The sequence below is a fragment of the Sporothrix brasiliensis genome (assembly GCF_000820605.1).
Source record: "Sporothrix brasiliensis 5110 chromosome Unknown Cont17, whole genome shotgun sequence".
Lineage (NCBI taxonomy): Eukaryota > Fungi > Ascomycota > Sordariomycetes > Ophiostomatales > Ophiostomataceae > Sporothrix > Sporothrix brasiliensis.
Window position 1 is genome coordinate 1,995,360 of NW_024467136.1, and position 27,582 is coordinate 2,022,941.

Genomic DNA, 27,582 nt, shown 5'->3' on the forward strand with positions numbered 1-27,582 from the left:
GTTCAAGCTAGATCGTCACCATACAACGTCACCTCTGCACCAACGGTGCGACTCTTCTTTACTTCCTCACTCTTCCACACGTCCCACCTCTTCCCCCCTCCCCCATTGACACCTCACGCGCAACATGGCGGCCACGGAGGAGCTCATCACGATCGACCCGTTCATGACTCGGGCCGACCGGTACGTACTGGAGAACCTGATCCAGGACATCCGGGATGACCGGGATTACGAGGACGACGAAGTGGACCACGATCCCGACGCCGTGCGGGATGCCAAGAAGCAAAAGGACCGGCCCAAGGGCGTCAGCTCACCCGACGATGCTGTCCTGGCCACGCTCGACGCGCTCAACAGCCCGGGCAACAGCGCTTTCGAGCCGACGGTGTTCACCGGCTACGACCTGCGCGACCTGCAGGAGGGTGTGGCGGCACGGCGCAAGGCTGCAGCGGATGCCCGGTCCGCCAGTGTCGGCCAGCGTGTCTCGGCAGCCGCGCACAGCTGGTTTCACCGCGCCGTGCTGGAGCCGTACATCCGTTTCGCACAGCGGCACATCGTGCGGCACGAGACGGATGTCGTGTTCTGCACGCACCTGCTGCTGTACTTTTCCACCGTAGTGCCCAGCGCGGCCGCGCTGCTGTTCTGGCGCTTTTCGTGGCTGCATGGCATCGCCCACGTGCTGTGGGTGCTGCTCGGCTGCATTGGCTCCTACACCATCATGATGCACCAGCACATCCACCAAGGCGGCATTCTGCGGCGCGACCAGTGGTGGACGGCGGGCGTCGACCGCCTGTTTCCGTACCTCATGGACCCCCTCATCGGCCATACGTGGAACTCGTACTACTACCACCACGTCAAGCACCACCACGTCGAGGCCAACGGGCCGGACGACCTGTCGTCCACCATGTGGTACCAGCGCGACAGCCTCGTCGACTTTGGCAAGTACCTCGGCCGCTTCCTCGTGCTGGCGTGGTTTGACCTGCCGCTCTACTTTGTGCGCACGCGCCGCGTCGGCCAGGGCGTGCGCGCCGGCTTCTGGGAGCTGTCGAGCTACGGCCTGCTGGCCGGCAGCGTCCTGGCGGGCGCGCACCATGTGCTCGTGACCGACCAGCGCGCCGCCGTCTTTGTGTTCGTGCTGCCGTTTGTCATTCTGCGCATCGGCCTCATGCTCGGCAACTGGGGCCAGCACGCGTTTGTGGACCCGGACGCGCCCGACTCCGACTTCCGGTCCAGCATCACCGTCATTGACATTGCCAGCAACCGCGTGTGCTTCAACGACGGCTACCACACGTCCCACCACCTCAACCCGCGCCGCCACTGGCGCGAGCACCCCCGCGCCTTTGTCGCGCAGAAGCGCCAGTACGCCGCCGAGCAGGGGCTCGTCTTTTTCGGCATCGACTACCTCGAGATCTCGTTGCGCCTCATCCTGTTCCAGGACTACGCCTACTTGGCCAAGCGCCTGGTGCCCCTGGGCCCCGAGCAGCGCCGCATGACGCTCAACGAGCGTGCGGCATGGCTGCGGCGGCTGACGATGCGCTTTACCGAAGAGGACGTGGCGCGCACGTACCCCAAGTCGCGGTCGGCCGCGGCCTGGCGCCGCAAGCAGGGTCAGCCGGCGGCGTAGGATAAAGAGCCCATGCAGAAGTGACATCAGTGGCATGGGGTAAGACGGCTGTGAATCGAAGGGCTCCCACGTGCATAATCTCGACAAAAGCAATGGGAAGGCGCGCTTTTTGCATATGTTGGTCGTACTTGGCGTTTTGTCCACCCGTATTGTTGCAGTCAGCACGCACAGCATGGCTCGTCACTTTGCAGTACATCAATATCAGCCACGTCTGCCTTGGCTTTTCAGTTTCATATGCCGGATAGTTTTTTATTTTGTTTTCGTATTCAAATCTCAATTGTATGTGTATCTCTTTTTGGTTTTTTACCTTCTCCAAAAACCCATCATATGGCGTGAGTCAATTTCGTTTCTCATCGTCCAACTCAAGAGGGGGTATCTGTCTCTCGCAGCGGCTTTACCGCACCGTGTAGCCACCGTCAATGATAATGTCCGTACCCGTCGTGTACGTGCTGGCGTCCGACGCCAGGTACACGTAGGCGCCCTTGAGCTCCTTGGCCAGGCCGGGGCGGCCCATGGGGATCATGCTGTTCCACAGGTCCTGGGTCTTCTGGTCGATAAAGTCGGACAGGCCCGTGTCGATGTAGCCGGGCGAGATGCTGTTGACGCGCGCAAAGTCGCGCCACTCGTTGGCCAGCGACTTGGCCAGGTGGATGCAGCCAGCCTTGGCGACGTTGTACGAGGTCTGCTCCTGGGGAAAGTTGACAATGTGGCCCGACATGGACGCCGTGATGACAAAGGAGCCCGTGCCGCGCTGCTTGAAGTGCGCGCCGACGGCCTTGGCGCAGTAGGCGGTGCCGCTCAGGTCGGTGTGGATGACGCGCTCCCAGTCGTCGACGGAGCCGTCCAGCACGCCCTCGTTGGCGGTGGCGCCGGCGTTGGCGATGAAGGCGTCGATCTTGCCAAACTCGGCCAGCACGTCCGAGACGAGCTTCTCGACATCCGCGTAGTCGCCGACGTTGCACTTGTAGGCCTTGACCTTGACGCCGTAGCTGCTGGTCAGCTCGGCCACGTTCTTCTCGGCACCCTCCTTGCGCGAGGAGTAGGTGATGGCGACGTCGGCGCCCATCTCGGCGCAGCCGCGGGCGGCCTCAATGCCCATGCCACGGGGTCCGGAGGCGCCCGTGACGACGACGACCTTGCCCTTGAGGCTGAAAAGGTCCTTGAGGTGTTCGGCGGAGGCAGCTTGCTGAGGCATGGTGGCGTGGTTGTGTATTGGGACAAGGAAGCGAACAAGGTATTGGCTAATGGCAGATGGCGTGAAAGGTGAGACTTGTGAAGATGAAAGTCAACTGGAGAGAAGAGAAGCGAGAATGAAGAGAGAAATAAAGAGGGGGATCTACGGTTCCTTTATAAGCTGCGGAGGAACAAGGGGAGGAGGGAGGATACCTTCCAAGCAGGGAATAGAAAAAGGCCCTTACGCGCGGTACGGCCACTTACTCTCTAGACGGAAGGCGCGCGATGTTCTGTGAGGGGGGCTTGGGTGGGCAGGTGGGGTGACTAGGATCCCCAAAGTTTTGTTTTATCGGAAGGAGGCCGGCCAAGAAACATTGGGCGCAAGCAAAGTAGAGAGCGAGTCGTGCTCGAGTGCGCTCCCTGATGGCCCTGATGGTCCTGATGGCCCAATGCTCCTTCTCTTTCGCGACGTTCATCCCTCATGCCCCTTCTTTTTCTGCTTCCCGTTCCTTCCTCTGCCGCCGCAGCGACGTACTTCGTAGTGGCACTTCACTGGCCGTCAGTTCCATTTCAGCATCTCCACAGGGAAGGGGCAGCGTCGCCAGGCCCACGCCGTTTCCGAGTGGCCGCTGGCCGGCCGAATGCTGCTAAGAGTGCACCGGCCCCGCCCGTGACGTCACTTTGTCTACTTACATCCGAGCGGCCCATTCACAACGAGTTGCTGAACACTTCTTTGTGTTTCTCTGTCTCCAACGAAACACAACCAGACAACCCCACAGCCCGCATTTCGTGTATCTCGCCGTCTCCGTGGAAAAGAACCATGCCAATGCCGACAAAGAGCCAGTAATGAACTGTACCGCTCGCCTGTTTCCCTCTCTTAAAAGCCTCATCCACATTTCGTAGTCGCAGCATCAAGTCATGTCCATGCATATTACGTGCAGGTTGCTGCTACGGATTGAAAGCCGTGACGAGCCGGCCATGGATTGTTCACTTGAGTTGACAGTCTGCCGGATTGAGCCAACGCCGCACTCAGTCAGGCGTGTTTGGTGTTCCGTAATCGCCACAGTTTGGGAGGCATATCGCCAAGCCCCACCAATGTCTTAATTGCTGCCAAACAGGGCTGTTGGTCCTTGCGAGAGCTGTGCTTATTTCTGAACTGTTTTGGGCACTGGCGAGCCTAGCTGTTGGTAATCTTACTTCCAGTCCTGTAGAAAGTCGCCTTTCGTGGCTCCAACTGCAGCTTGTTAGCGGAGGCGCCGAACGTCCCGCCGTCTTCTGCGCTGAAGCCACCGCTGACTGCCCGCTGACACGCCTATTAGTGATTGCTTACGAGGGCGGCAGGACAGCCACAGTTTTGAAGCACACGAGGCGCGAACAGTCGCCAACTCCCCGTTCCCACACGCCTACGCCAAAACGCGGCCTTGTCTCTCTCCTATACGCGCCGGGCAGGTGTTAGAGCTTATTGATTGTCCTCGACGGGACAGGCGCCCAATAGACAAGCACCACTTGCCACTGTCCGTACTTGGCGCAGAGTGTGAATTGTGTCGATCCTTGATGCTTTTTAAGGGCTTTGCAATGTTGACAAACGTCGTCTGCAGTCCATCGTCCGTGAAGGCCTTGGCATCGAGACCGTGATAACAAAGCATGACAAGCGGACCACTTCGTGCGCACAAAGGCCTGCATTGTTGAGACTCCAGAGAAGGTGTAGGGAGTACTGAGACACACGTCATGGATGAGAAGATTGTGGGAGGAAGTGAAGTCACTTCAGAGTGTACAATTACAGGTCACTGGTAGCGCACAACGTTTGTCGTGGCACCCCGTCAACAAGCAGTTGCTTGATGCTATGCTGCTTGAGAGTATATCGTAGTGGTACACAGTAGTAAACAATACAGGGGAATCCTAATAAAACGATGATAAAAAAACTATTCCTACACCGGCCTTTGACTCCAAGCAGCCGTCATTCTACGACGATGGCAACCGCCGAAGATTCTTGGCGGCTGTCCTTGCTCGTCGCCCCTTTGGCCGCCACCTGAGACCACACATGCCCGGCCAACTGCCCCATCACAACGCCCGCCCACCCGGCCAGGCCCAACGCCACACCCATCACACCGCCCAGCAGCCACCCCAGCACCAACAGCGTCGCTGACAGGCCCGTCCATACCCGGCCAGTCGTCTGCAGCGTCGCCGTGCTCCGGTCGCTCAGCCGTCTCGTGCGTCTCGTGCGTCTCGTGCTTCTCGTGCGCGCGAGTCAATACGCCGTGGCAGCCATCGGGGCCGGCGACGACCGGTTGGACGATCCGGCCTCGGACCCGGGCCCGCCCGACGTCGGACCGCCGGCGATCTTGGCCAGGCCCTCGTCGCTCATCAGCAAAAGCCGCCCGTTCATCTTGATGAGCTGGATCAGCGCGCGCTCGTAGATCTTAGCTTCGCGGCGCGCCTCGACCAGCGACCGCTCGGCGTCCTCGACACTCATCGCGTGCACAGAGCTCTCGAGGTCGTTCTTCAGGTCGACGCTGTCGCGGTCCACAATCAGGCCGGACGACCGGCTGCTCGGGCGGGCCGAATGACTGCGGCCGCCGCTGCTCAAGCCATTGGTCGACGTCAGGGCGGAGTCGCTGTGGATGCCGTTGCTCTCCAGTGCCGGTGCACCGTCCGCGTTGTTGTTGTTGTTGATGCCGGCGCCCTGCTGCTGGCGGCCATGTTCTAGTGTGTTGGAGGTCGGAGCGCCGCGTGCCGCACCATTGCCATTGGTGACAATGCTGCTAGCAGGGAGGCTGCTCGCCGCATAGCCGCTGGCCGGCATGCCGTAACGCATCTCCGGCGTGTGGTAGATCCAGGGTGCCAGCGTCGTCGTGCCGATCGCCTGCGGCACGCCCGTATCCACCAGCATGGACTGCCACGACGCAGCCTCGCTCTGCGGCAGCAGGTTCAGCCGAGGCAGCACGTACTGGTTGATCCAATAGACGGCCTCTTCGCGCTGGATCTTGGACATCGGGTCAAAGAGCATCTGGCCCGCCATGGCCGCCGGCGCAAGGGCCTTCACCGGGTAGTACGACGGCAATCCACAAGGCACGGCACGCTTCGCAATCAGCGCGAACCCGCCCATCTCCTCGTACCGGGCGTGCATGTAGCTGAGCGGCGACGCCAAGCTGTTGCCAAGCCGCTGCTGCAGCGTCATGAACCGGTTCTCCTCCGCCTCCGTCAGATTGCGCAGGCAGTCGCCGTTGGGCGTCGCGAGCACGCGCACCTCGTCGACGTACTTGCGGACAGCCTTGCCTGCGACGATGTCGTCGAGGTCCTCCTTGGTGAAGAGCACGTCGGGCGGCAGCAGCGCGTCGCCCTTGATAACCGAGCTGCGCGGCACGCTGCGGGACTGCGCCAGTGTCACGAATGGCTGCAGCAGCGAGATGTTCTCCAGGTGCTTGTCAATCAGGCCGCGGGCGGCCATGTCCAGCGCGATGGATCGGATCGAGCCACCGGGTTGCGTCTGGGCGTCACTGAGGTTCACAGGCGCATCGTCCTCTCGCATAACAGAAAGCGTAGTCGAACCCGCCACCTCGCCAGCCTCGCGAAGCACCTTCCGAAGGACCTCCTGCTCCTTCTCAAACAGCTTCTGCACGTGCGCCAGAGGCGCACACACAGCGGCATTGGCCGAGTCGGTCGAAGGCGTCAACTCAGCAGGCGTCTCGGTGGTAGCGGCCGCAGGTGCAGTGTTGGAAGCAGAGCCGCTCTTCTTCGTCGTGCTCTTCGTCGTGCTCTTCGCCGTCTCTGCGGTCGAGGTCTTAGCAGCAGCCTCGGCCGCCGCCGCAGCGGCCTTTTCCTTAGCATCGTCCTTTTTCTTAGCAGCGGATGACTGCTTGGCGCGCTCCTTCGTCTCCTTTGCGTCCTTCGCCTCCGTCTGCTTCGACTCCTTCTGCTCCTTTGGTACCTTGGCCGAGGCAGCCGTTTCCGTAGAAGACTCTGCGGCAGGCGTCGCAGCGGGTGCCGCCACAACTGGGGTCGGAGCAGGCTTCTCCTTCTTCTGCTTCTTCTTGCGGCCCATGATCGGCGCGATCTCGACAGCCTCTTCGTCGTGCTCGTTCAGCGCCTGGCCAGCAAACGAGGTACTCGTCGTCGTGGCGGCTTCCACCACGGCCGCAGCATCCATCTTCAATGCCTGCTTGCGTTGTTTGCGCTGCTGGCTCTTGGTGGTGTTGCGGACGGCGGCCGAACCAATGCGGGTCGGCTGCGGCGGCGGTGGTGATCCCGCCCGTGAGGCAGAAATTGACGCCGACACGACAGACGCGTTGTCCGAGACAGACACTACCTCACTCACGGGCGTGCTGGGACGGTTCGACACAGATGCCTGCCGGTTGGCAAGAACGGCAGATGTCAGGGCGGGCGTGGACGATGACGACGACGATGCAGCAGTCGACGCCGCCGCGAGTTTGGCATTTTCAGCTGCCGTGATCGCCGTCAGACTCAAGACAGGCGCAGGGCCTGACTCGGTCTTGGCCGGCTGCACCACGCGGAGTGTCTTGGGCGGGGCCGCGCGGACGGCCGGCGACCAAGGCGCAGCAGGCGTGGGTAACGAAGGGAACGCCGACGCCATGTCTGCGGTCGTATTCTTGTCACTGACGGCCGGGCTAGCCTCCGCCGCCTTTGCCGCAGCTGGTTTGGCCGTTGCCGCAAGGTTCAAAACAGCAGGAACAGGCTTCTTGTCATTGGACTTCTTTCCTACGGGAGTGGATGGCTTCGACGCCCGGACCTGCGAAACAGGCGCGGCTGCGGCGGACTTGGTTGCAGATGCAGCAGCCGCATCCAGAGCGGGAAAGTCCTCGTCCTGAAGTACGCTGTTCTTCTTCGTAAGTTTGAGAGGTGTCGCCGGCGTGGGAGCAGGCGTCGGCGCCTCGTGTGCGACATGAGTCAGGGTCGGGGCCACTTCGGGCGCCTTCATAACTTTTCCACTTTCCACGGGAGCAGTTGTCGCACTGCTGTTGCTGGCGAGACTGGCAACGCGCGTCGCCTTCTTTCCAGTTTGGGGGACTGCCGGCTGCTGCTTCTCTTCCTTTCGCGGAAGTGACGTCGTTTCCGACCTCTCTTTGGTTAGAGCATGATCGACGATGGGGCCAACTGGAACGGGCGGCTTGGGCAATGCCTGGGTGCTCAGGTTGCTCGGTGTCATCGAGGTCACGGGCGTCATCGAGGCTGCTGGCGTCATCGGTCTGCCGAAGCCGGGCGGCGGTGGCGGCGTCGCGTGCTGCATCGGCTGCATATGGCCAAATCCGGGCGGGAACGAGGGCGTGCCAGAACGGAGCGGCGAGTCGATGCCGTATGGGTACGGCATCATGGCCGGCTCATCGGAAACGAGCGCATCAACGGTGGACACTACATCGTCCAGAGCTGGAAGTTCGTCATCTAGAAGGAAAAACAGCATACGTTAGTTTATCCTTTGAGAAACGCGCCTTAAACGGAGTGCCAGAAACCACACGCCACACCACGGTTTGTGGGGAGCGGTTTGACAAGAAGTCGAGACTAAAGTGGACGAGACTTGAGAGACCAGGGAGACCGAGAGACTGAAGGACCAAAGGTCCAGCATCCTAGCTAAACAGGTGCCTGAGGCAAACAGAACAGCGGCAACCCCAAACCTACTACAGAGCAACAGGAATAAGAGATACAGAAATACATGATAAGCGAAGGCGTTTCGTACAAGAAGAGCTCGACCCCGTATGTGACATGAAACGTTGGAGAGGGTTGACGGGGAAGGAAATGTGCGGCGCAGAAAGAACGTCGCAGCAGCCATGGTCGTCGCCGGGTTCTTCGTCTTGTCCTTCTTGTCCTTCTTCCTTGTCTTCTTGTCGTCTTGTCGTCTTGTTTCTTCCTGTTCCTTCTTCGTCCTTCAGGGGGCGTGCTGAATTGTCGTTGACCAAAGTCGGAGGGCCGTGGTTACATTTGGCACACAAAGACTTGTTTGTCGTAGAGGGTATAGAGAACAAAAAAGATTATCTTGCTTCTTTTTTTAAAACGCGGGCCCCGTCGAGACTGGAACAGTGCCAGGCGGAACAAGTCACGCCCCCCGCTTGCGTTCTTCTTCAGGACAGGTGAGTGCCGCAAAGAAGAGAAACAAAAAGGCAGAAACGAAACTGGGCCCCGGATAGTTAACATACATTGTGTAACAAAAGGAAGAACCCTCGAGAGGCAAGACGATGATGCGGTGGCTTGCCTGGCGTCGCGGCGACGATCTCTCTGCAAGATCTCTCAGAAGGCGTTGTGGTGCTGAAGAGAAGAAGAAACAGTCCGAGGCCGAAACAGTTGAAAGAAGGCAACAAGAAGAAGGAAGATGGTCAAGGTGAAGGTGAAGATGGTGGCAGTGTTGGTGATGGTCGTTGACATCGTCGTCTCGCCTCTCGAGGTTGGTTCTTTCTGCGCGCGACCCGCAACCCCAAATGCAAAAAGCCCTCCAATGCAAAACAGGACTAAAATAAACAATAAAGATACGCCTCTCAACTTGTTGGCTTTGTGCTGTGGGGGAATAGGGACAAACGCCTCGTGCAGATTCGAACATCAAGAAACGCAAAATATCGCCAAACAGACAGAACAAGAGGAAAAAACAAACAGAATGGCCTCGCTCAATACGCCATCTGCAGCACAAGAAAGGGAGACATGACGTAAATATAACAAAACAAATTGAAATGCAATAACAGGACAAATGGGCAAGAGATGCAAAACGGGTATTGTAGACAGGGGAATAAGAAAAAACTGAAACAGTCGGGAAAAAGAAATCAAAAAACCGCGTTTTGCTGTTGGGAGCCTTCAGGGCCTCTCGTCTCTCGCTTCTCGTCTGCTTTGTCTCGGGTCTTCCTCTCAAAATCACTCCCCTGCTGGCTGCTGGCCACCCCTTCTCAAACCAAAACGTTTTCGGCTTGCTTTTGCGTCTCCTCATTCACCCCCTCACCATCTCGGGTAGCCAGCACTGTACATCATGCTCGGGTTGTACCCACCTTGGGCCTGGCTCCCAAAAAGTCCCAGGCCGCTGCCGGCGTTGCTCTGCTGGTGAGGCAGTCTCGCTTGCAGGATGCTCGGGTCTGCAAGCTCCACTAGACCACTCCCCCCAGAGGAGGAAGTGTTAGCATGTCTGTGCTTCTTCCCCTTCTTCTTCTGCTTGGATCCATTGTCTTGGAATCCCCCAGGCGGAGGGCCGTAGGGCGACGCCGGGAAACCAGAAGGAGGAGCGGGAGTAGAGGAGCCGGACGATGGGTACTGGGAAAGGAAGGAGGGAATCATGTACTCACGCTTGCCTGCCTCGTGCGCCTGGCTGCCAGCGCTGCCACCACCTCGTCCACGGATAATGTCCTGCAGCAGCTGGCTCGTATCCTTTGGGGCACCGCCGAAGCTGGTGTTTGCGAAACTTTGGCCGAACACCGCCGGCGGGGTGCCGGTCGATTTCAGTCCCGGAGGGGGGCCGGGCATGGAGGCAGCGTAATAGGGTGCGCTCTGCTGCGAATGCAGAGATTGCGGTAGCATCGATGACTGCTGCGACAGAATGCGCGGATTCGCAGCCAACTTAATCGTAGTACTGCTGCCGCTAGCATTGTCGCCACCGAATCCATATCTCGAGGTCTGGCGGTTCTGCACCTGTCCCTGGAACAGGTTCGCCTGCGACTGTGTAATGCCTGGGGGCGGCTGATCCGCAAAGCTGCTGGGGGTGCGGGAGTAGAGCGACTGCTGTGGGGTCATGGAACGGTTGCCAATGGTGCCGGGGTTCGCGGTGGGCAGGTAGTTCGCGCCAAAGGAGTTGAAAAGGCTCTCGGTATTCGACCGCTGGATTGGGGGAGGCAGTCCGCCCCGCCGTTGGTCGAATCCGTGGGTGCTGCGAGTGTGCTCGCGATCCTCAGGCTCACCGCCCAAAGCCAAGCTACCACTGCTTTCCGGCTCGCCTTCAGACGGCTCTCTCGCGTCCGTCGCCTGATCATCCTGCTCCGCATCCAGGCGGCTCTCGTCGTCGCGAAGTGCACGTCGCTTCTCGCCACCGCGGGGATCGAACAAGGGAGGGAAAGAGTTGAGCGTCAGTCCGTCAATCAAAAAGGTTGAAGGAAGTGGGCAGTTGCCCATCGCCAGCAAAAGACTGGTAAAGATGCTAGCGGCCGGGTCTTTCTCGTTCGTTTCCTTGGCAGAGACAGACTGCGAGCCTGAGCTGCCACTGGTCACCGGGGAGGCTGAAGAAACGTTGGCGTCCACAGGGGCTTTGCCCTGGGCTCGCGAAGACGATGCTGTTATCGCAGTGGCTTCTTCCAGAGTCGGGGAATCTTCAACGGCCTCGGCAGCAGACTCGGTCGTCACAGGCAGCGACATCGAGATGGCCGGACTGGGGGCCGCACCGCTGGTCGCATGACTACCACGGCGGCTGCGAACCTGCGACGTTCGCGCCCAGCTGGCAGCGGCAGGAAGAGCCGATGAATCACCGCTTTCGGACTCGTCTCGACTAGAAGAGCGGATCATAGGTTGCGACGCAGAGGTAGGAATCGGGATGGGATGGCTCTGTTGCCGAGAAGCGGACCGCGACGAAGCCCCCAAAGGCCTCTGCGTATTGATGCTGTTCATTGATGACAAGTCTTGACGGGTGTAGCTGTCCTCCTCGTCACCAAGCTCGTGCAAAAACATGCATTGGCGGTTGGTGCACTGCTCGTGACGGAGCCACGCGGAGCAGTATTTTGTCGTCCCAAGTTGGGCCTTGAGGGGGCGCTCACCGTTCAACGAGCCGTTAACTGCCTGGATGCATCGCTGCGCGTCTTCTTTCGTTTCGAACGTTACGTATATGCCGAGAGAAGGGGTTCCGTCCGGGCTTTTTCGGTTGCTAATCGAAATCTTTTGAATGTTCCCGTATTGGCCGAAAAACTCGGGTTTTCGAAGTGTCTTGAGAAGCTCATCCTCGCGCACGGTCGGGTTCAGACCCGTTACATACACAAGGTTCTTCTGTACGACACGAACGCCGACCAGGTTCTTGCGGTTCTCTTTCTCGGCCTCGCGCTTTTGCACCTCTTTTTGGCGCTGTTCAAGAGCTCGCTTCTTCTGGTTCTTCTGGATGTTGGAGCGGAACTCGGCATGTCTACAGTAAAAAAGTAAAAAAGTCAGTATATCCCATTGTACCAAAGGTGGAGGAGGGGATGAAGGGAGGTGGGTGGGTTGGGTCGACATACTCTTCGGCCGTCACGACCCTCCAGACTATGGATTTCTCGTCGTAGGGTCGCCGACATGCAGGGCACAAACTGTTCATGTTCTGCTTGATGTTGTTGAAGCAGAACTGGCAGATCTGGTACCCGCACGGACACGGTCGAAAGCCACGATCGGACAAATCGAACTCCTCGATGCAGAGGGGGCTATTGAAATAAGAGCAGTTAGCAGGCAGTCCAGGTACAGGGAAGTATGGGTGCAGTCGATGGTGGAGGTCTGCAGTCTGCAGGGTGGCGATGCGTACCAGGTGTCCTCCTCATCGTCGATGAAGGTGTCTTGAGGTGCCATTGTGATAGGATTGGTGAGAGGTGCGGTCGAACACGGCGCGTCCGAAGGTGAGAGGTAAATGAGGCGCGAATCGACGGTTGAGGTGAGGACAGAGGCGTCTCAAACTCGAAAGGATTGGTGTTTCAGTCGAGCTGGCGATGTCGGAAGGCTCGCAGAGCGGGTGGTCGAGTCGCGACGCGCGTGAATTACAAGAGGCCAAAATCGAAAGAATCTGGTAGAAATCACGAAATGTGAAATAGAAAAGGGACAAGGTCGAAGCTCTGGTCCGGCAGGCGGAAAGGTGACGCAAATGGATGCTAGCGAGAAAAGAAATATGTCCGTAGTAAACGCCCTGGGATATGAACAATGCGAGGACTTGCTGAGGTCAGAAAAAACGGGTTGCTTGGTAGAGTTGGAAAGTAGAAAAGGAGACGAAAAAGTCGGGAATAGATGGGGACAGAGAAAATTGGGCAAGATGGCGTCTCGTCAAGATGGGGCAAATTTTACGGGCGCTGTATTACGGAGCAGCTGGGGCGGCCAGTGGGGGCGTTGAGGCGAGTTGGCAGAAGGCTAAAGACTGCCAGAGCCCTTGCCGCCAGCATTATTACCGCCCAACAGGCAGCTTGCAGGTGGCCATGTGCACTAAGGCGACTGGACGTCAACAACTGTCCGAGCAAGCGCCGTAAAGGAGCTAGTACGTATATGGACTAGTTTCTGTTTTCAGCGGCACGTGGCAAGTCACGGTTGGAGGTTGCTGCAGCCAAAAGACAGCGCGTATTCAGGCAGTCACAGCCTGGCTGCACGGCTTGCATGTGGCCGCCGCATCAGGCAGAGAGGAGCAACAGTCCCGAGAGTCCTCCAGCGTGCGGCCGACAAGGTTTCATTTATCGGAGCAACGAGCTGGCAGCGAAAGAGCTGCAGGAGGTCCTTGATTTTGTATTTGGCGGTCAGTGGACGGGTCCCGATAAATGCAATTTCCTTTATGTAATTACCAGATATGCGGAGTCGAAAATACAATCATCCGGCTTCCGAGCCTAGCAGCCAATCACAGCGAAGCAAATTATACCGCATCCCCCAGTGAGCAAAATCAACGGCTCTATTTCCCACCAGAACAGCTGTCCGCGCTTCCACGACGACTGCATCGGCCTAGGATAGACCCAATTGAGCGCGATCCGACGTCTCAATTGCCCCGTCGCCTTCGTCCGTCGATACCGACAGGCCCTCTCACGCCCTCCAAACACCGACACACATTCACAATGGCCAGCAGAGTCTACCGGAGCAGGGCACTCGCCTCGGCTCTTCGGGCCACCAAGCCTTCGGCGCCCAGCACCACATCCCCATCTGTCGCCGTAGTCGCTGCGACCTCCTCCCGTTGTCTGTCGACCAGCAGCCGGATGCACGGCTATGCCGTGCATGTGCCCAAGGATGCGTCCAACATGCGGCAGGCCCCGCGGCCGGCGGTTGGCACTCTCGAGGCACCGCTGACGAACCCGGCCGACAAGTACGATGCGATGGCCGACAACATGCACAAGTACGGCGCGTGGCTGATGAGCTCGCTGCCCAAGTACGTGCAGCAATTCTCGGTGTGGAAGGACGAGCTCACCATTTACGTGGCCCCGTCAGCCATCGTCCCCGTGTTTTCGTTCTTGAAGTGTATGTCTAGGTTGCCTTTTGTCTTTTTTTTTCGTCATGCCATGTAGCTTCTGTGCCGCCAACTAACTCTATTTCCAACCCGTCAGACCACACTGCTGCCGAGTTCACCCAGGTCAGCGACATCACGGCCGTCGACTTCCCCACCCGCGACCAGCGCTTCGAGGTCGTCTACAACCTGCTGAGTGTGCGGCACAACTCGCGCATCCGAGTCAAAACGTACGCCGACGAGGCCTCCCCGGTTCCCAGCATCACCAGCTTGTTCGACGGCGCCAACTGGTTTGAGCGTGAGGTATACGATATGTTCGGCGTGTTCTTTGTGGGCCACCCCGACTTGCGGCGCATTCTGACGGACTACGGCTTCGAGGGCCACCCGCTGCGCAAGGACTTCCCGCTGACGGGCTACACGGAGATCCGCTACGACGAGGAGAAGAAGCGCATTGTGACGGAACCCCTGGAGCTGACGCAGGCCTTCCGCAACTTTGAGGGTGGTTCAAGCGCATGGGAGCAGATTGGCGCAGGTGTGGACAAGACGCCTGAGACGTTTAAGCTGCCAACACCGAAGCCAGAAGAGAAGAAAGAGGAGAAGAAGTAGGGATATAGATGAGAGCGCGAGCAATAACACACACAGGGATACTGATCTCAGCACATTTAAAAAGAATGAGCCGTGTTGCTGAGTCTGGCCTACGTGGCGACTCGTGACGAGACAGGGATATTATCATGTACATGCATTTGGACAGACTGGCAAGGCGAGCGGATGTTAGTTGAATTTTGCGTAGTGCATTTTAAACAACTAAACGAACACAAGAAGCAAACTATTGTGCCCGTGGGAGGGCGCCTTAAGAAGCCTGTTTCATATACCACTGTCTTCCAAAACGCTGTGGACGAGGCTGTCGAGTTTTTGAAAATCGAGAAAATTCGCGAATACATCTAAGTTTCTGATGTTGTCACCTTTATGTCAATTTATGGAAAATGAATTGTTTATTTGTCTAACGATGTACTTTGTTACATGCTTCGTTATTTTAGTTTTTATTTTGTTCTTGTTGTTATATTCATGTATTTATAACACGCTGAATTCGTAATAAATTTAAATAATAAGGAAAAAAGGAAATAAAATTCAAAAATTCAAACAACTCTATTCTATGATACAATATTAAAACACATAGCTAAACAATCAGATATGTTGGAAACAAATGACATTTATTGCGAGCTTCGTAGCACTTTCATGTCACTGGTAAAACACCACCGTGTGACACACTGTCACCACACTGTCCCACTACCAGGAAGCTCAACAGCTCAACTAACCCCTCCGAGCAGCCAGCAATCTCCAGACAACATCGACGCATTGGACCGTCAATTATATCAGCATCGGGCGAAGCAAGATCTCAGTCCACATAGTTGTCACATGACTTGGAAACCTTAATTGTATATCTCACAGCGGCCAAAAAAAGACAAAACGAACAATACCACAAGTTGGTAGTACCCGGACAACAATATTATTTGTAGTGACGACATCTCGTCGACTGGCATCACAATCGCCAAAGCAGACGCCTCTCCAGGCCCTGTGCTTTCTTCCTATAAGAGCACTGACGCAGTCTCCATCTTCCTACCACACTGCTCTTTCACACTCCACGTCACGATGGCACAGGATTTCCGGGTAGCGAGGTCCGGCGCGGCATCGCCGTCGGTCTCATCACCATCACCAGCAACACCGATACAGAGCTCCAAGGCGCCGGCGTCTGCGTCGTCATCGTCCGCCTTCAAGTTCCCCCACTACTACAACTACCCGCCGATGTTTACTCTCCAGCCGAACCTCGATACCCGCCGCGCCCAGCTCGACAAGTGGTCGTCGCTTGTCCTGGCCTACTGCCGCCACTACCGCATATTTCGACTTGTCGTTGCGCCGCCGACCGGCAGCAATGCCACTGGCGGATCGTCGTCGTCGTCTTCATCGCCAGGGCCGGTGCGGGTAGACGGGGACGAGGCGGCTGCCGCAACCGCAGATGCCGATGGCGAGGCACCGAGCGTCGCCTACTACGCGCCCGATCTGTTCCGCAACCGCACCATCGACCGCACGATGCCGGCACGCGAGGTGCGCGAGGTATTTGAAGATCTGAGGCGGCAAGGGCGGATCGAGGTGATTGGCACATCGTCGTCGTCAGCCTCCCATTCCTTATCAACCACCACATCGCCCGCCGACCCCTTCTCGTGCTACGTCTTCTGGAAGACACCCGAGGAGTGGGCTGCTGCGATCGAGGCGTTTGTGGACGAGACAGCCCAGCGGGGCAGCGTGCTGACGCTGTACGAGCTGACGGCGGGCGACGGGACGCGCGGCAGCGACCTGCACGGGCTGGACCCGGTGGTGCTGCAGCGGGCGTTGGCGACGCTGGTGAAGCGCGGCAAGGCGCAGGTGTTTGGCCAGGAAGATTCGCTTGGCGTCAAGTTTTTCTAGACGAATGGGACGTTTGTGTGTTTTCCTTGTTAATTGTACATAGGCAGCGTGATAGAAGCGTGGCGATGGGCAGCAAGTGAGAGGAAGCATCTGAGATAAAATTCAGTCTTGGGACATTATTGTTCGCGATGAAGATGTACAACAAGGATGTGTGTTACGTGACCTGGGCTGAATAAAAAGACAATATAAAACACGACGAGGGTAAAGGTCGCCAATAATCACGCCACCTGGAAATGCAGCCACAGATAGTAAATCCAATAGAGCAAAACGCCAATTCTAGTAAGATTCCCGTCACACGCATGCTGCTTTATGTCCCTTTGCCCCAAAAGTTCTCGGCCAGGTAGTGGTCGTCAAATAGAACCTCCTGCCGCATGGCCACGTCCAACAACCAGTCCGGTGCCACTACGCGTGGCAGCATGTTTCCGTCGCGCGCCATCTGCTCAAATTTGGGCCACAACGCGCGCTCCGGCGGAGACGCACTCGTAAGCAGGTACACAGGCTCGGGCGGCTGCCCGTTGTCCTCGTCAGGTGGCGTCGGCTTGATGGTCGTGCCGCTGTGCGCCCGGTACGTCTTGAAGATGGCACCGTTGGCCTCGGCGATCTCGCGGTAGCTTTCGGGTCCGTTCTTGATGTCGGCGGCACAGTACACAACAACATGCCACAGCAAGCGGCCGCGGTGGGCGCGCGCACGCGCCAGTGCCTTGCGCAAGTTGACGTTGAAGCGGGCCTCGCCGTCCTTGTCGCGCAGCAGGTAGTCGTTGGTTGGAAGAAGCTTGCCCTTTTCGAGAACGTCGGTAATGTATTGAGCGTTCAGCACTTCTGGCCCCCGTGCCAAGGTCTTGAGGAACTTCATCGTACGCACGAGGCATGGCGCGGCCAAGAAGTCGCACGGCTGGTTGTCCTGCACAATCTGGATGCCCATGCCACGTAGTTTCCTCTGCAGATGTTGTCAGTACTGGTATGAGTATGAAAAGTCCCTTTTAGGTACCGTCCCTTGTGTTCGTATCTACTTACCCGATCGGACTCTTCCTTGCCGCTGTGGTGCACCCACCGCTGGTAGCCCGTCAGAACGACGCGCATCTGTACCGGCGGCAGCGATGGCCGGCTTTTCTTGGCCGGCCGCTCAGCATCCTCGGAATCCGTGCCCTCACTCTCTACGTCGGAGCTGTGTCTCTTCTTCCGCGACATCTCCAGCTTCTCCTTCTCCTTGTCCACCAAGTCGGCTGCCCGCTTGCCGCCCCATGGCGCGTTTCCATCCCGTGTTGATCGCTTCTTTTCCTTTTCGTAGAGCGCGATGTCGGGGGCAAGGCCGTGTAGTTTCGTCAAGGCCTTGTCCTTGGCACTCCGACTGGCACTGCCCACAACTAACGGCGTGCCCTCGTTTTCCTTGTCGAGTTGCTGCGCGCCTTTTCGTGGCCGGGATGGAGTGGCCACAGGTGCTTTAGCGGTATTCCGAGCTGCTCGCCGGGGGAGGGCTACGTCATTTGCTGCATCAGGCTCTGCTTCGCTGGATGTGGACAAATCATCTTCATCGTCGTCACTCAGCTGGCCGTTCTGCGCCCCAGACACGTCCGCCAGCACCTGCGGCTCCTCGACGAGCACCTTCTTCTTGGGCCGGCCGGCCCCCTTCTTGTTGCCTTTCTTTCCTGTGCCCTTGACGGCCACGTTGTCGTTGTCGTCGTCGTCGTCCTCCATCTCCTCTTCGTTGGCACCACCCGGGTAAAAGAGAGCCCGCAATCTGGACTCGTCAAAGAACGTCTGGCCAATAACCTCGCCCAGGTTGGTGCGCGCGGGGAACGTCGTGTACCGCGGGTTGGTCACGCTCAGCACCTGGCACCGCGCGTAGCTCTCCTCGATCCAGAGATGGTTGATCATCTGGATGTTCCAGTCGCGTGCAGCCTCGCACTTTTCGCTGTTGTCCCGCGCCGTGATCAAGTGCGTGTTGTCCATGCGCATCGTCTTGGTGAACTTAGCACCGGCAGCGATGACAAGGTTCTCGAGGTAGATGCGGGCCTCACCGCCGTAGTTCGACAGCGTGATGACAAAATCTTCGAACCCGGGAATGCCGTTCCGCGGGACGGGGTAGTGAAGGAGACGGCGCAGCGGCGAACACCACTCGTTGTTGGTAATGATGTGGAACAGCCAGGCGAGGTTGCCAATGTCCTTTCCGGCCTGGGCCGCTCGTACGTAGTTATCGCCGTCACGGTAGTGGCAGATGTACATGTCACACGCGCCCACGTCATCGTCGGCTACCATGCGTCCGCCGCCCCGCTTGATCAGATCGACAACCACCGCACGGAACCGGACGCCAATGTTGATGTCCTGGGCAAGGATGACCCGCTTGTTCTGGAAGACGGTCAAGTTGCTGCGCCAGCCAAGGTTGGGAGGCGTATCGGGTAGGGGTGTTGTGGCGCCCTCGAGGTCCAGGTTCTGCGGGATAGGCACGCGGTCGTCATCAGCCTCACCCTCACCGAGTGCACTGCTACCGATGGAGCTACTAGTGCCGCCCGTACCGTTCATGCTCCGCAAGATTGGGGGGTCAGGGAGAAGGTAGGGTGTCTCGTCGATCTTCTTGCCGAGCTTGAAGCAGTCGTCGAACCAATGCGGCAGCACGATGAGGCACCGCAGCTTTTTGGCAACGGCTTCCTTGCACTTGTCGTGGTCCATGGTCAGAGCACAAATATGAGTCGTCAGACGCGTCAAGTCCTTGGACTCCATGCCGCCAAGGGCCAGGGTTGCGCCGGTAATGGCCTCCTTGTCGCCCACGGGGATGTCGGCGCAGGTCAAGTTGACGGACGAGAAAATCATGCGCGGGTCGGGCGAGAAGGGGCGGATCTGGGCCAGTTTTCCGCGGCTAAGTGAGTGTGTAAGCCAAGACGACGTGACGACGGGAAGCATCATATCGATGGCGGTATTGTACTGTTCAAAGTCGATCGAGTTCGAGATGACGTGTGTCGCTTCAGCCAGGGATAGCTTGCCATCCGCCTCCGGTTCCAACGCGATTCCGCCATACTTTTGCACTGTCCGGGAAAGCTGGGATGTGTTAGAGATCCATGGATCGAAGGCAGATAGCAACGGGCAGGACATAGGAGGCGTACTTCAGCAATGGTCTTGGGAAGCAGAGAACGGCCAGGCACGAAAGCAAACGAGCAGGAGCCAAAGACGTTCTTGGGCCCGTCTTCGGCCATATTGTGTTGAGATGTGGCAAGATTAAGGAGACAAAATGAGCGGAGTGAGACAGCGTGGCTATTGGTGTTGGGCGTGGTACAATTTTGTCTTGTTCGGAGTGGTTGTTCCTAGTCGTATGCACATTGAGATCGCGATGTTGAAATGGCGCAGGCGCGTAGCAGTCGGAAAACGTCCCGCATAAAACGCGAAAACAGGGGCGGAGACCATTAAACACGCGAAACCGCGCGAAATCCCCGCGTTGGTCACGTGACAACAATCGAGAAACGACACAGTGTCGATAATTAAGTCAACTCTGCAATGTACAGTGCATGTATTATATGCACTGTTAGAAACAACAGCACATCCGTACCTCCAACAACTTTGTTACAAGGTAAGACTCTGCCCGTTGAACATGTGCGACAGGAGCCGGCTACTGGCGCCTCAAATAAACGAGGTGTCAAATGTGAGTCTCCGTGGGGGTGGACAGGAGCCGATGCAGCTGTCTCTCAGATTTGCATGATAATGTTATATGAGCGAGACGTCCAAGTCACGGGAATAATGATTGTCGGAGGTGATTCGCGTAAATGGCAGGAACGTTCAACTTTAGAATCGCGGGAAGGTGCAAACTGATTACCTTCCCAGCCTGCCGCAGAATACAGAGTCCAATTTCCACTCAAGGGCTGCCTTTTGCAACTGGAGATGACATGACTTAGAGGGAAAGCGCGACGAGTGTGATGCTGCCAGTCGTTCTTCCCCGGCTTTTCGCAAAATCCCCGCTTCGCAGCCTGCGGACAATCTGCCGCCCCCTCTTGCCTTAACTGTGATTTAGGGCTGTGCCTCGGCAGCGTCTCTCCGGTAGCTTTGCGCTGCGGCTATTCGCCGCAACGTCGAGCTTTTGCTCATGTATGCTTTTAACAAGACGTTCATTCGGCTTTTCGTGAGACAAACACGGGCGTTTTCCATCGTCTTTTGCGTCCCATTGTTTCGGCTCTCCTCATCGAGCTTGTTCCGTTTCGTTTCGCCTCGGCGTCTGCCGTCCTCTTGTTTCTCCTGTTCGTCTCCCAGGTTCTGGACTCTCCTGACTTTTGGTGCTCGCTTATTGCTTGTCTGAGTCGTTCCGACTGTCCCATCCGCGCCTGCGCTTGGGCGTGGCTGGCTGCCATTGGGCACCTCGTTGCTGTCGTTTAAGAAGTCGTTGTCGCGCAGATCGACAAAGCACAAAAGACGAGAAGCGAAGGACGAAGGACGAAGGACGAAGGACGAAGGACGAAGGACGAAGGACGAAGGACGAAGCACGACGCACGAAAGAAAGACTGCGGCGTATTCTGACGCCTGTCTCTCTCGGCGTTTCTTTCTCGGCGCCTTGACACCCTCCCATTATTCCAACTTGCACAGCTACCATGTCTCAGCAGTTCTTTGAGGTCAAGGACCGGGTGTTCGACGGCCAGCATATCCGCGAATACTCCCGAGCCACCGCGCACAACCAAGAAGAGATCCTCCAGGTGTGCGCAAAGCAGTACATTCCCCGGAGCAACCCGAACCCGCAACCAGGCGACGTGACCATCATCGCGGCGCACGCCAATGGCTTTGTGAAGGTGTGTGGGCTGTGTGCTCAGATCGAGAGAGCGAGTGAGGTACACGACGCACGATTGGCGAAGAATCAGCTAACACTGCGCTCAGGAACTGTACGAACCACTCTGGGACGACCTTTTGGCTCTCAGCGAGAAGAATGGCTTCCGCATCCGCAGTATATGGATCGCCGACGTTGCATGGCAGGGCGAGAGCGGAGTCCGAAACGAAGCCAACCTGGGCAACGACCGTACGTACAAGAGACGTTCTTTGCCGCTGGATGTTATTGATATTTCTGACACCGTTCTAGCTTCCTGGTACGACCACTCCCGCGACCTGCTCCAGATGATCAACACCTTCCGCCGCGAGATGCCCCGGCCGCTCGTCGGCGTCGGCCATTCCTTTGGCGGCAGCATCATTGCGAACCTCTCCCTGATGCACCCTCGCCTCCTCTCTACACTCGTGCTGCTTGACCCGGTGCTCAATTTCAGACTGGTCGGCCCGGCCTTTGGTTCCACGCCACTCGAACTGTCCGCCGTGCGCCGCGAAGTGTGGCCGTCGCGTGCCAATGCGGCCGCCTCGTTCCGCCGGTCCAAGTTTTATGCCGCGTGGGACCCCCGTGTGCTGGACGCGTGGATTAAGCACGGCCTGCGGGACCTGCCCACAAAACGGTTCCCCGACCCAGACGCTGTTGTGGGGGCCACGCAAAGTAAGCAGGACGGTCCCGGCACTAGTGCTGATGGCCCGCCTGTTACGCTGACGACCACAAAACACCAGGAGGTGTTTACCTTTTTGCGGCCTCTGCTGCAGGGTGTCGACGTCGAGACGGGCCGCCGTGTGTTCAGCCGCCAGCGGCTGCCCGACATCAGCAACGCCAGCCTTTCTGTTTTCGGTGCCAGCCAGCTGTACCGTCCCGAGGTGCCCAACACTGCCGCCCAGCTGCCGCACCTGCGCCCGGGCGTGTGCTACATCTTTGGCGCGACGAGCAACATGTCGACGCCGGAGCTGCGGCAGGAGAAGCTGGACCTGACGGGTGTGGGTGTTGGCGGCAGCGGCGGCGTGGCAGCGGGCCGCGTGCGTGAGGTCGTGGTCGAGAAGACGGGCCATCTTGTGCCCATGGACCTGCCGACGGTGTGCGCCGAGCACGCGGCGTCGTGGATCGGCCAGGAGCTGAACCTGTGGCGCGAGGAGGAGCGGGAGCTGGAGGCGGCATGGTGGCCGCGCGGAGACGAGGCCAAGCAGACGATTGATGCCGAGTGGCGCAGCTTCATTCCTCAGAAGCCGAAACCAAGGTTGTAAAGAAAAAGGATTAGATGTTCTTTTGGAACTTAGAATTGACTAGAGCTGTTTAGATTTTGCATAGCAATACGCATATATCTACATTGACTGCCGGCACGTCTGGATACGTTACTGCAACGCACTTGTACAGTTGATACGGAATTGGTTCATAAATTGTCCTTCTATCCTCTAAAACTGCCGATGATTTGTGACTGGACACGGTCTCATGCGTCTACGCGTTGGTCTCTTCGGCGCCGCCCTTTTCACCGTCTGCATCCCCCTCCTTGCCGCTTTCTTCTTCCTCTTCCTCTTCCACATCTGGTGGTACCCAGACTAGAATCCCGTCCTTATCCATCTTCATGCCCTCCGTCGGTAAGATGCGCAGCACCTTTTGAAAGTACTTGTCGCGCACGACCAGTGCCGGCCGGATCCATGTGCCGCGCACCAGCGGCACCAGTCGATAGGTGGTGGCGCGCCGGGACATGGGCAGCACATGGATTGTGGTCAGCTTGGCGCCCGAAAAGGCAAAGTCGGCGGATGGCTCCATGCTGAGACCAAACGTGAGGAAATGGTTGGAGGCGTTCTCGATGGCGAGGGTGAGCTGGATCGCTGGCACGGGTGCGGAGGGCCGGCTGTAGGCGACAGACGCCAGCACACGGGGCTCGGTGCCGAAGAGGCCCAGCTGTGGGACGGGCAGCGTGGTGGTGTTTGTGGGCAACGATGCGGCCGATGCGGCCGATCCGGCAGGGGAGCCTGGCGGTGCAAGGCGCTGCCACGTAATGACAAACGACACATCCAGCTGCACCGGATCACGGTCGTCGAGGCTCGCCTTCTGCACGACCAGGTCAAACCGGGACTCTTCCATGGTCTGCGGCTTGATGGTCAGAGCACCGTCGGCATCCCTTGTCTGGAGTGTGCCATTGTCGTTTCCATTGTGGCTTGCACCGTCGGTTCTTGTATGCTGGACAGAAATTCGGGGCTCGGGCTTGATGACGAGGTCCAGATCGACGACGCGCAGGTCTTCAGTGGCAAACGATGCATAGCGCGTGACGAGGGCCCACGCCTGCGTCAAGCCGTGGAAGCCCCGGTTCACGGCATCGGTGTCCTCTGGTATGCCGCTCGCCACAATGCCCTCGTGGTCGAACAAGCTGGGCCAGGCCGCTGGGTGCATGCGCGGGAGCAAGTCGTAGTTGGCCTCGAAGGGATTGCTGAGGCTCAGCTTCACAGAGAGTTGCTGGGTGATGGGCGTGGCTGTGTCGCTCACAAGGTGGTAGGCGGCGCGAAGGGTGAGATCCAAGTCCATGGAAGGTGTTGTGGGAGGGATGCGGATGGCAATGGCAACGGAATGGCCAGCCTTGACATGGCCGAGGGGCACAGACCGCAGCATGGCCGTTGGCGGTGTTGGCGAGGCGATGTCTGTTGTTTGTGGCTCTGCGGTATCGATCTCGTCGCCCGCCACCAGCAGCGTGAAGCCGGGCGTGCTGCTGCCGCTCGCGCCAGCCTCGTCGCTGCCCCCCTCCATGATGACGTCCAACTTGACACTGGCATCGGCATCCTCTGCATTGACGAGCTCGAGGGCCAGGTCGATGGCCTCGTTGGTGTAGTACTGGACTGTCGGGATCGGTGTGGCCGCGGTTGTTGCCGCAGGAGCATGTAGCAACTGAATATCCAGCTTTGGTGGCCTTGGCAGGATTTTGATCGCCTGGCTGTCGGCCCGAGGCACAGACACGCGCCCACCCGCACGGGGTAGGAACCATGTCGGCGTTCCGCCACGGCTGCCCTCGCCAGCAACATACGACGCCAGGGGCAGCTTCATCTGTAGCGAGTACAAAGGGCATCGGTAGACGAGGTCGGCCGAAACAGCGTGGGCGTCGCCCGGTTGCCGGAGTGGAATGGCCAATTCAAAGACAAGGGTTGACTGCGGCTGTAAAGTCAGGTTCGCTGATCCATGGAGACCCAGCACGCGTGTCTCGTCGTCATCGTCACCGCCATTGATGGTTTTGGTCCCTGCGCCTGGATCGTCCTCGTCCTCCTCTTCCAGGTGTATTGTAGAATGTGTTGTTTTGCCCTTGGTGAAGAATGTTGCGGTTGCATCGGCACTGTGCCTGAGCACGATTGGCTTGATGCTGCTGTTGAACTGTAGATGCAGTTCTTCCAGCACAATGGGCACAGAGATGGCGAGCGCATCAGAACGTATTGTGAGCTGTGCCAAAACAGCCTCACCCGCCTTTCCTTCGCCGTTCTTGAAGACAAACGCAGCCGACAAGAAGGACGGTGGCGGTGTGCCTTCGGGCAGCTTGACGGCAACCGGCACGCTGTCCGCCTCTTGCTTGCCTTGGACGCCCTTGGAAGACGCGGGCAACGACTTGGCTACATCGTATGCCCAGTCTGCCCGTGGTGTATACTGCGCATGGAGAAGCTCCCAGTCGATGGAGACAAGCAGATCGGGCCGCGGCTCCTCGAGCTCTGCGACGGCGGCTCGCAGCGTCCAGGCCAGATCCTCGCGCACGTCCAACCACGACGACCACCCCGTTGCTGCGCTCGACGAGGTCCACAAGGGCGCCAGCAAGTCGACGGCGGCGTCCCACTGCTTCGCCGACACATACTCGCGGCCGCACTCGAGCGCCAACTCGGCAGCGACATGCGTCTGGCGCCGCTGGAGGAACTCGTCCCGCGCCAGTTCCAGATAGGTGACGATGGCGGCCGAATGGTTGACGCCCGGACCATGCCCCGCCAGCGGGTATTCGCTGTGCGGCGGCGGGCACATGTAGTCGTCGTACGAAAAGGCGCGGTTGGCGACGTGGGACGCAGGCGAGACGTCGGGCGGGCGGCGGTCGTCGTCGGGGATCTGGTGTGCCAGGGCACGCCGTGCCGCCGTGTGGCGGGCCGCGATGCGGTACCAGTAGCCGCGGTGGTGGAGAAACTCCCAGGGCGCGAGCCGCTCGGCAATCATGTTGCGCTCGGGCAGCAAGAAGAGGTTGCGGCCCGACCGTGGATCCAGCTCGGGAACACCGACACGGCGGATCAGGTCGGCCATGACGACAGCCCAGCGCGCCTCCCACGCCTGCCAGCCGTAGTTGGCGGTGCCGCGCCCGCGGGCGTCCAGCAGATTCCGCAGACGGTCGCGGTAGACGGTCCAGCGTCGCACGGCCGAGCTGTACTGGCCAGCCATCAGGAGACACCGCAGACTGCGCACGGCCAGCGTGTCGACGAGAAGGCGCGCCTCGTTCCATCGCGGGCTCCAGTGCGGGATCGCTTCGGCCAACACTTCTGGCCCGAGCAGGGTCTCATAGGCCTGGTCGAGTAGGCGCAACGCAGCGTCTGTTTCTTGGCGAAACTCGGCAATCACGGCGGCCTTGACGTCATAGCGGACATGCCACCCGGCAAGCGAAAGGGTTTGCGAGGTGCCACTGGTTGGTGGAACAGAAGGCTGAGGTGCCGATCCACGGCCGCGTTTCTTGCGGAGGTGGCGGCCCAGTTCCCGGTAGTAGTCCATGGCGACCGTGTAGACGTTGGTCAGCATGTTCTCCGCCACGCGGTGCAGTTCGTCAGCGGGCGCACCCGCAGCTGTGGTGGCCGGGATGGCAAAGAACATTTTCGTATCGGTGCCGCTTCCCTTGCGGATGTTCTCCAGACGCTCCTGCGCCACGCCATCCGTGCTGCTGTTGCTGTCGTCGCCAGGGGCGGCAAAGAAGACGGCGACGGCCACGCGAGAGCGGTAGCCAGACTGCTGCACGGCAGTCCGAAAGGCGTTGATGTCGGACTTGATCTTGTTGTCCTGGAGAGTTGCGGTCGTCGGGTCGGATGTCAAAGAGTAGAAGCAGAGGAAGACACTCGGAACGATCTCTTGGTGTTTCTGGATCCAGCGAGAGTCGATGATGCCGTCTGGGTAGAGATGGCAGGACGGGCTGAGTGGCGAAAAGGGAGAGTGGAGGACGACGCTCTGCGGCTCGGGCGCTTCAAAATTTTCGGGCAGGCGAGCTCGGCGCGGCGGGAAATAATATGTCTGGCGACGTTAGCAGGTGACGATGGATCAAAGGAGAGACAGAATGGCCCAAGCACACGAAGCACACTCACCCTTCCTGCAGTCCGTACGCGGAACCGGTACCGTTGTGAGCTGGCCCGGCCACGCCACTTTTGTGATCCTGACGGCACTGGGCCCGAGACATCGCCAGTTGATATATAGCGGCTGAACTCGGCGACGGGGTTGCCGTCGAGCACGGGCAGCTCGGACCGCAAGAGTGTGGCCTGGTCTTTAAGCTCGGCATCCAGTGTCCACGAGCTTGTGTCGTCGCCAGAGTCGCCGACTGCCGGCAGGCCGATCGTGACGAGTAACGGGATGTTCTGCGTCAGACTGTAGGCGGGATAGGCATCCATGGTGCAGGGCTGGCGGTCCTGTGTCGGACGAAATGTGTACAGGTTGCGTCCCCGCGGCCGTTCTCACCGGGTCTGGCCCTCTCCAGGTCGCGTCCGCCGATGTCGCCGTCGCTGTCGTCGTCCAAGATATCGCGACTTTTGTTTCTTGCAGCTCGATGTGGGGGAGGGGAAAGGGGCCCGGCGGCGCTGGTTAGGAGCTCTGCATGTGTATCAGGTACTCGTATGCGCTCGTGAATGGATTGCAAACGTACGCTCGCCCGTGCAGCTTCTTGGCTGAGTGCGCTGCCAGGTTTGCGCGGCTCCGGTGACAACTGATTGTATGTGAAGCTGACAGCAGCTCTAGGATGTCATACAGTGAGCGTCGACCCTATGGAGCACATCGCAGGCTACTGTGAACAGCTGCTGTGATTGGCCAGGAACGCTCAACAGCTGCCCCAGACTGCCAGGTAAACAGTACCTCAGCTTGCACACAAATTAGATGAGGACATATGTATCCTGTCCTGGAACACTAGGACCCATATTTATAAGTGATCTGGCCAATCATGTTCTTCAAAGCGGCGACTGTGCCAGGGCGGTGAACGCGAGGTTGTCTCTGGGGCATGACTAGGAAGCGGCAGAAAACGAGGAGGCTATGGAGGGCAGAGCACAGAGGGCGAGAGGGCGTCTGCGCCGGCAGTCGTTGCGATCGACCACTCAATTCCATCAGCTTTGCTCTTCCTCCCTCCACCGACACAGACGACGGCCAGCGACCCCTTGGGCGACTATACATCCATAACCGTATTGCGACGCCTGTATTTACACTTTTAGACTTGAATCACGA

General features: G+C 58.6%; 9 protein-coding genes across 9 annotated transcripts; 5 read left to right on the forward strand and 4 right to left on the reverse strand.

The window, feature by feature from the left end:
* Nucleotides 1-124: 124 nt before the first annotated feature.
* On the forward strand, nucleotides 125-1,618 carry SPBR_02760 (acylamide-delta3(E)-desaturase; the record flags this gene model as incomplete). The annotated part of the gene is made up of 1 exon (XM_040761063.1): nucleotides 125-1,618. One exon carries the CDS (start codon nucleotides 125-127, stop codon nucleotides 1,616-1,618), a length of 1,494 nt encoding a protein of 497 aa, XP_040620580.1.
* Nucleotides 1,619-2,012: 394 nt separating this feature from the next.
* SPBR_03174 (uncharacterized protein) lies at nucleotides 2,013-2,813 on the reverse strand (the record flags this gene model as incomplete). Its single annotated transcript, XM_040761477.1, has 1 exon — nucleotides 2,013-2,813. The coding sequence occupies one exon, from the start codon at nucleotides 2,811-2,813 to the stop codon at nucleotides 2,013-2,015; it is 801 nt and encodes a 266-aa protein (XP_040620581.1).
* A 1,948-nt stretch (nucleotides 2,814-4,761) lies between these two features.
* On the forward strand, nucleotides 4,762-7,617 carry SPBR_02308 (uncharacterized protein; the record flags this gene model as incomplete). The annotated part of the gene is made up of 5 exons (XM_040760611.1): nucleotides 4,762-4,790; nucleotides 4,878-5,115; nucleotides 5,160-5,441; nucleotides 5,499-6,410; nucleotides 6,448-7,617. The coding sequence occupies 5 exons, from the start codon at nucleotides 4,762-4,764 to the stop codon at nucleotides 7,615-7,617; spliced, it is 2,631 nt and encodes an 876-aa protein (XP_040620582.1).
* Nucleotides 7,618-9,721: 2,104 nt separating this feature from the next.
* On the reverse strand, nucleotides 9,722-12,289 carry SPBR_02367 (CCR4-NOT transcription complex subunit 4; the record flags this gene model as incomplete). Its single annotated transcript, XM_040760670.1, has 3 exons — nucleotides 9,722-11,876; nucleotides 11,968-12,147; nucleotides 12,246-12,289. 3 exons carry the CDS (start codon nucleotides 12,287-12,289, stop codon nucleotides 9,722-9,724), a joined length of 2,379 nt encoding a protein of 792 aa, XP_040620583.1.
* A 1,235-nt stretch (nucleotides 12,290-13,524) lies between these two features.
* Nucleotides 13,525-14,513, forward strand: SPBR_03053 (NADH dehydrogenase (ubiquinone) Fe-S protein 3; the record flags this gene model as incomplete). Its single annotated transcript, XM_040761356.1, has 2 exons — nucleotides 13,525-13,921; nucleotides 14,008-14,513. The coding sequence occupies 2 exons, from the start codon at nucleotides 13,525-13,527 to the stop codon at nucleotides 14,511-14,513; spliced, it is 903 nt and encodes a 300-aa protein (XP_040620584.1).
* A 1,044-nt stretch (nucleotides 14,514-15,557) lies between these two features.
* Nucleotides 15,558-16,370, forward strand: SPBR_03163 (ESCRT-II complex subunit VPS25; the record flags this gene model as incomplete). The annotated part of the gene is made up of 1 exon (XM_040761466.1): nucleotides 15,558-16,370. The coding sequence occupies one exon, from the start codon at nucleotides 15,558-15,560 to the stop codon at nucleotides 16,368-16,370; it is 813 nt and encodes a 270-aa protein (XP_040620585.1).
* Nucleotides 16,371-16,677: 307 nt separating this feature from the next.
* On the reverse strand, nucleotides 16,678-19,558 carry SPBR_02306 (brct domain containing protein; the record flags this gene model as incomplete). Its single annotated transcript, XM_040760609.1, has 3 exons — nucleotides 16,678-17,307; nucleotides 17,385-19,403; nucleotides 19,469-19,558. The coding sequence occupies 3 exons, from the start codon at nucleotides 19,556-19,558 to the stop codon at nucleotides 16,678-16,680; spliced, it is 2,739 nt and encodes a 912-aa protein (XP_040620586.1).
* A 1,380-nt stretch (nucleotides 19,559-20,938) lies between these two features.
* On the forward strand, nucleotides 20,939-22,406 carry SPBR_02776 (toxin biosynthesis protein; the record flags this gene model as incomplete). The annotated part of the gene is made up of 3 exons (XM_040761079.1): nucleotides 20,939-21,133; nucleotides 21,219-21,357; nucleotides 21,418-22,406. The coding sequence occupies 3 exons, from the start codon at nucleotides 20,939-20,941 to the stop codon at nucleotides 22,404-22,406; spliced, it is 1,323 nt and encodes a 440-aa protein (XP_040620587.1).
* Nucleotides 22,407-22,617: 211 nt separating this feature from the next.
* Nucleotides 22,618-26,762, reverse strand: SPBR_02194 (uncharacterized protein; the record flags this gene model as incomplete). The annotated part of the gene is made up of 2 exons (XM_040760497.1): nucleotides 22,618-26,391; nucleotides 26,463-26,762. 2 exons carry the CDS (start codon nucleotides 26,760-26,762, stop codon nucleotides 22,618-22,620), a joined length of 4,074 nt encoding a protein of 1,357 aa, XP_040620588.1.
* Nucleotides 26,763-27,582: the final 820 nt, after the last annotated feature.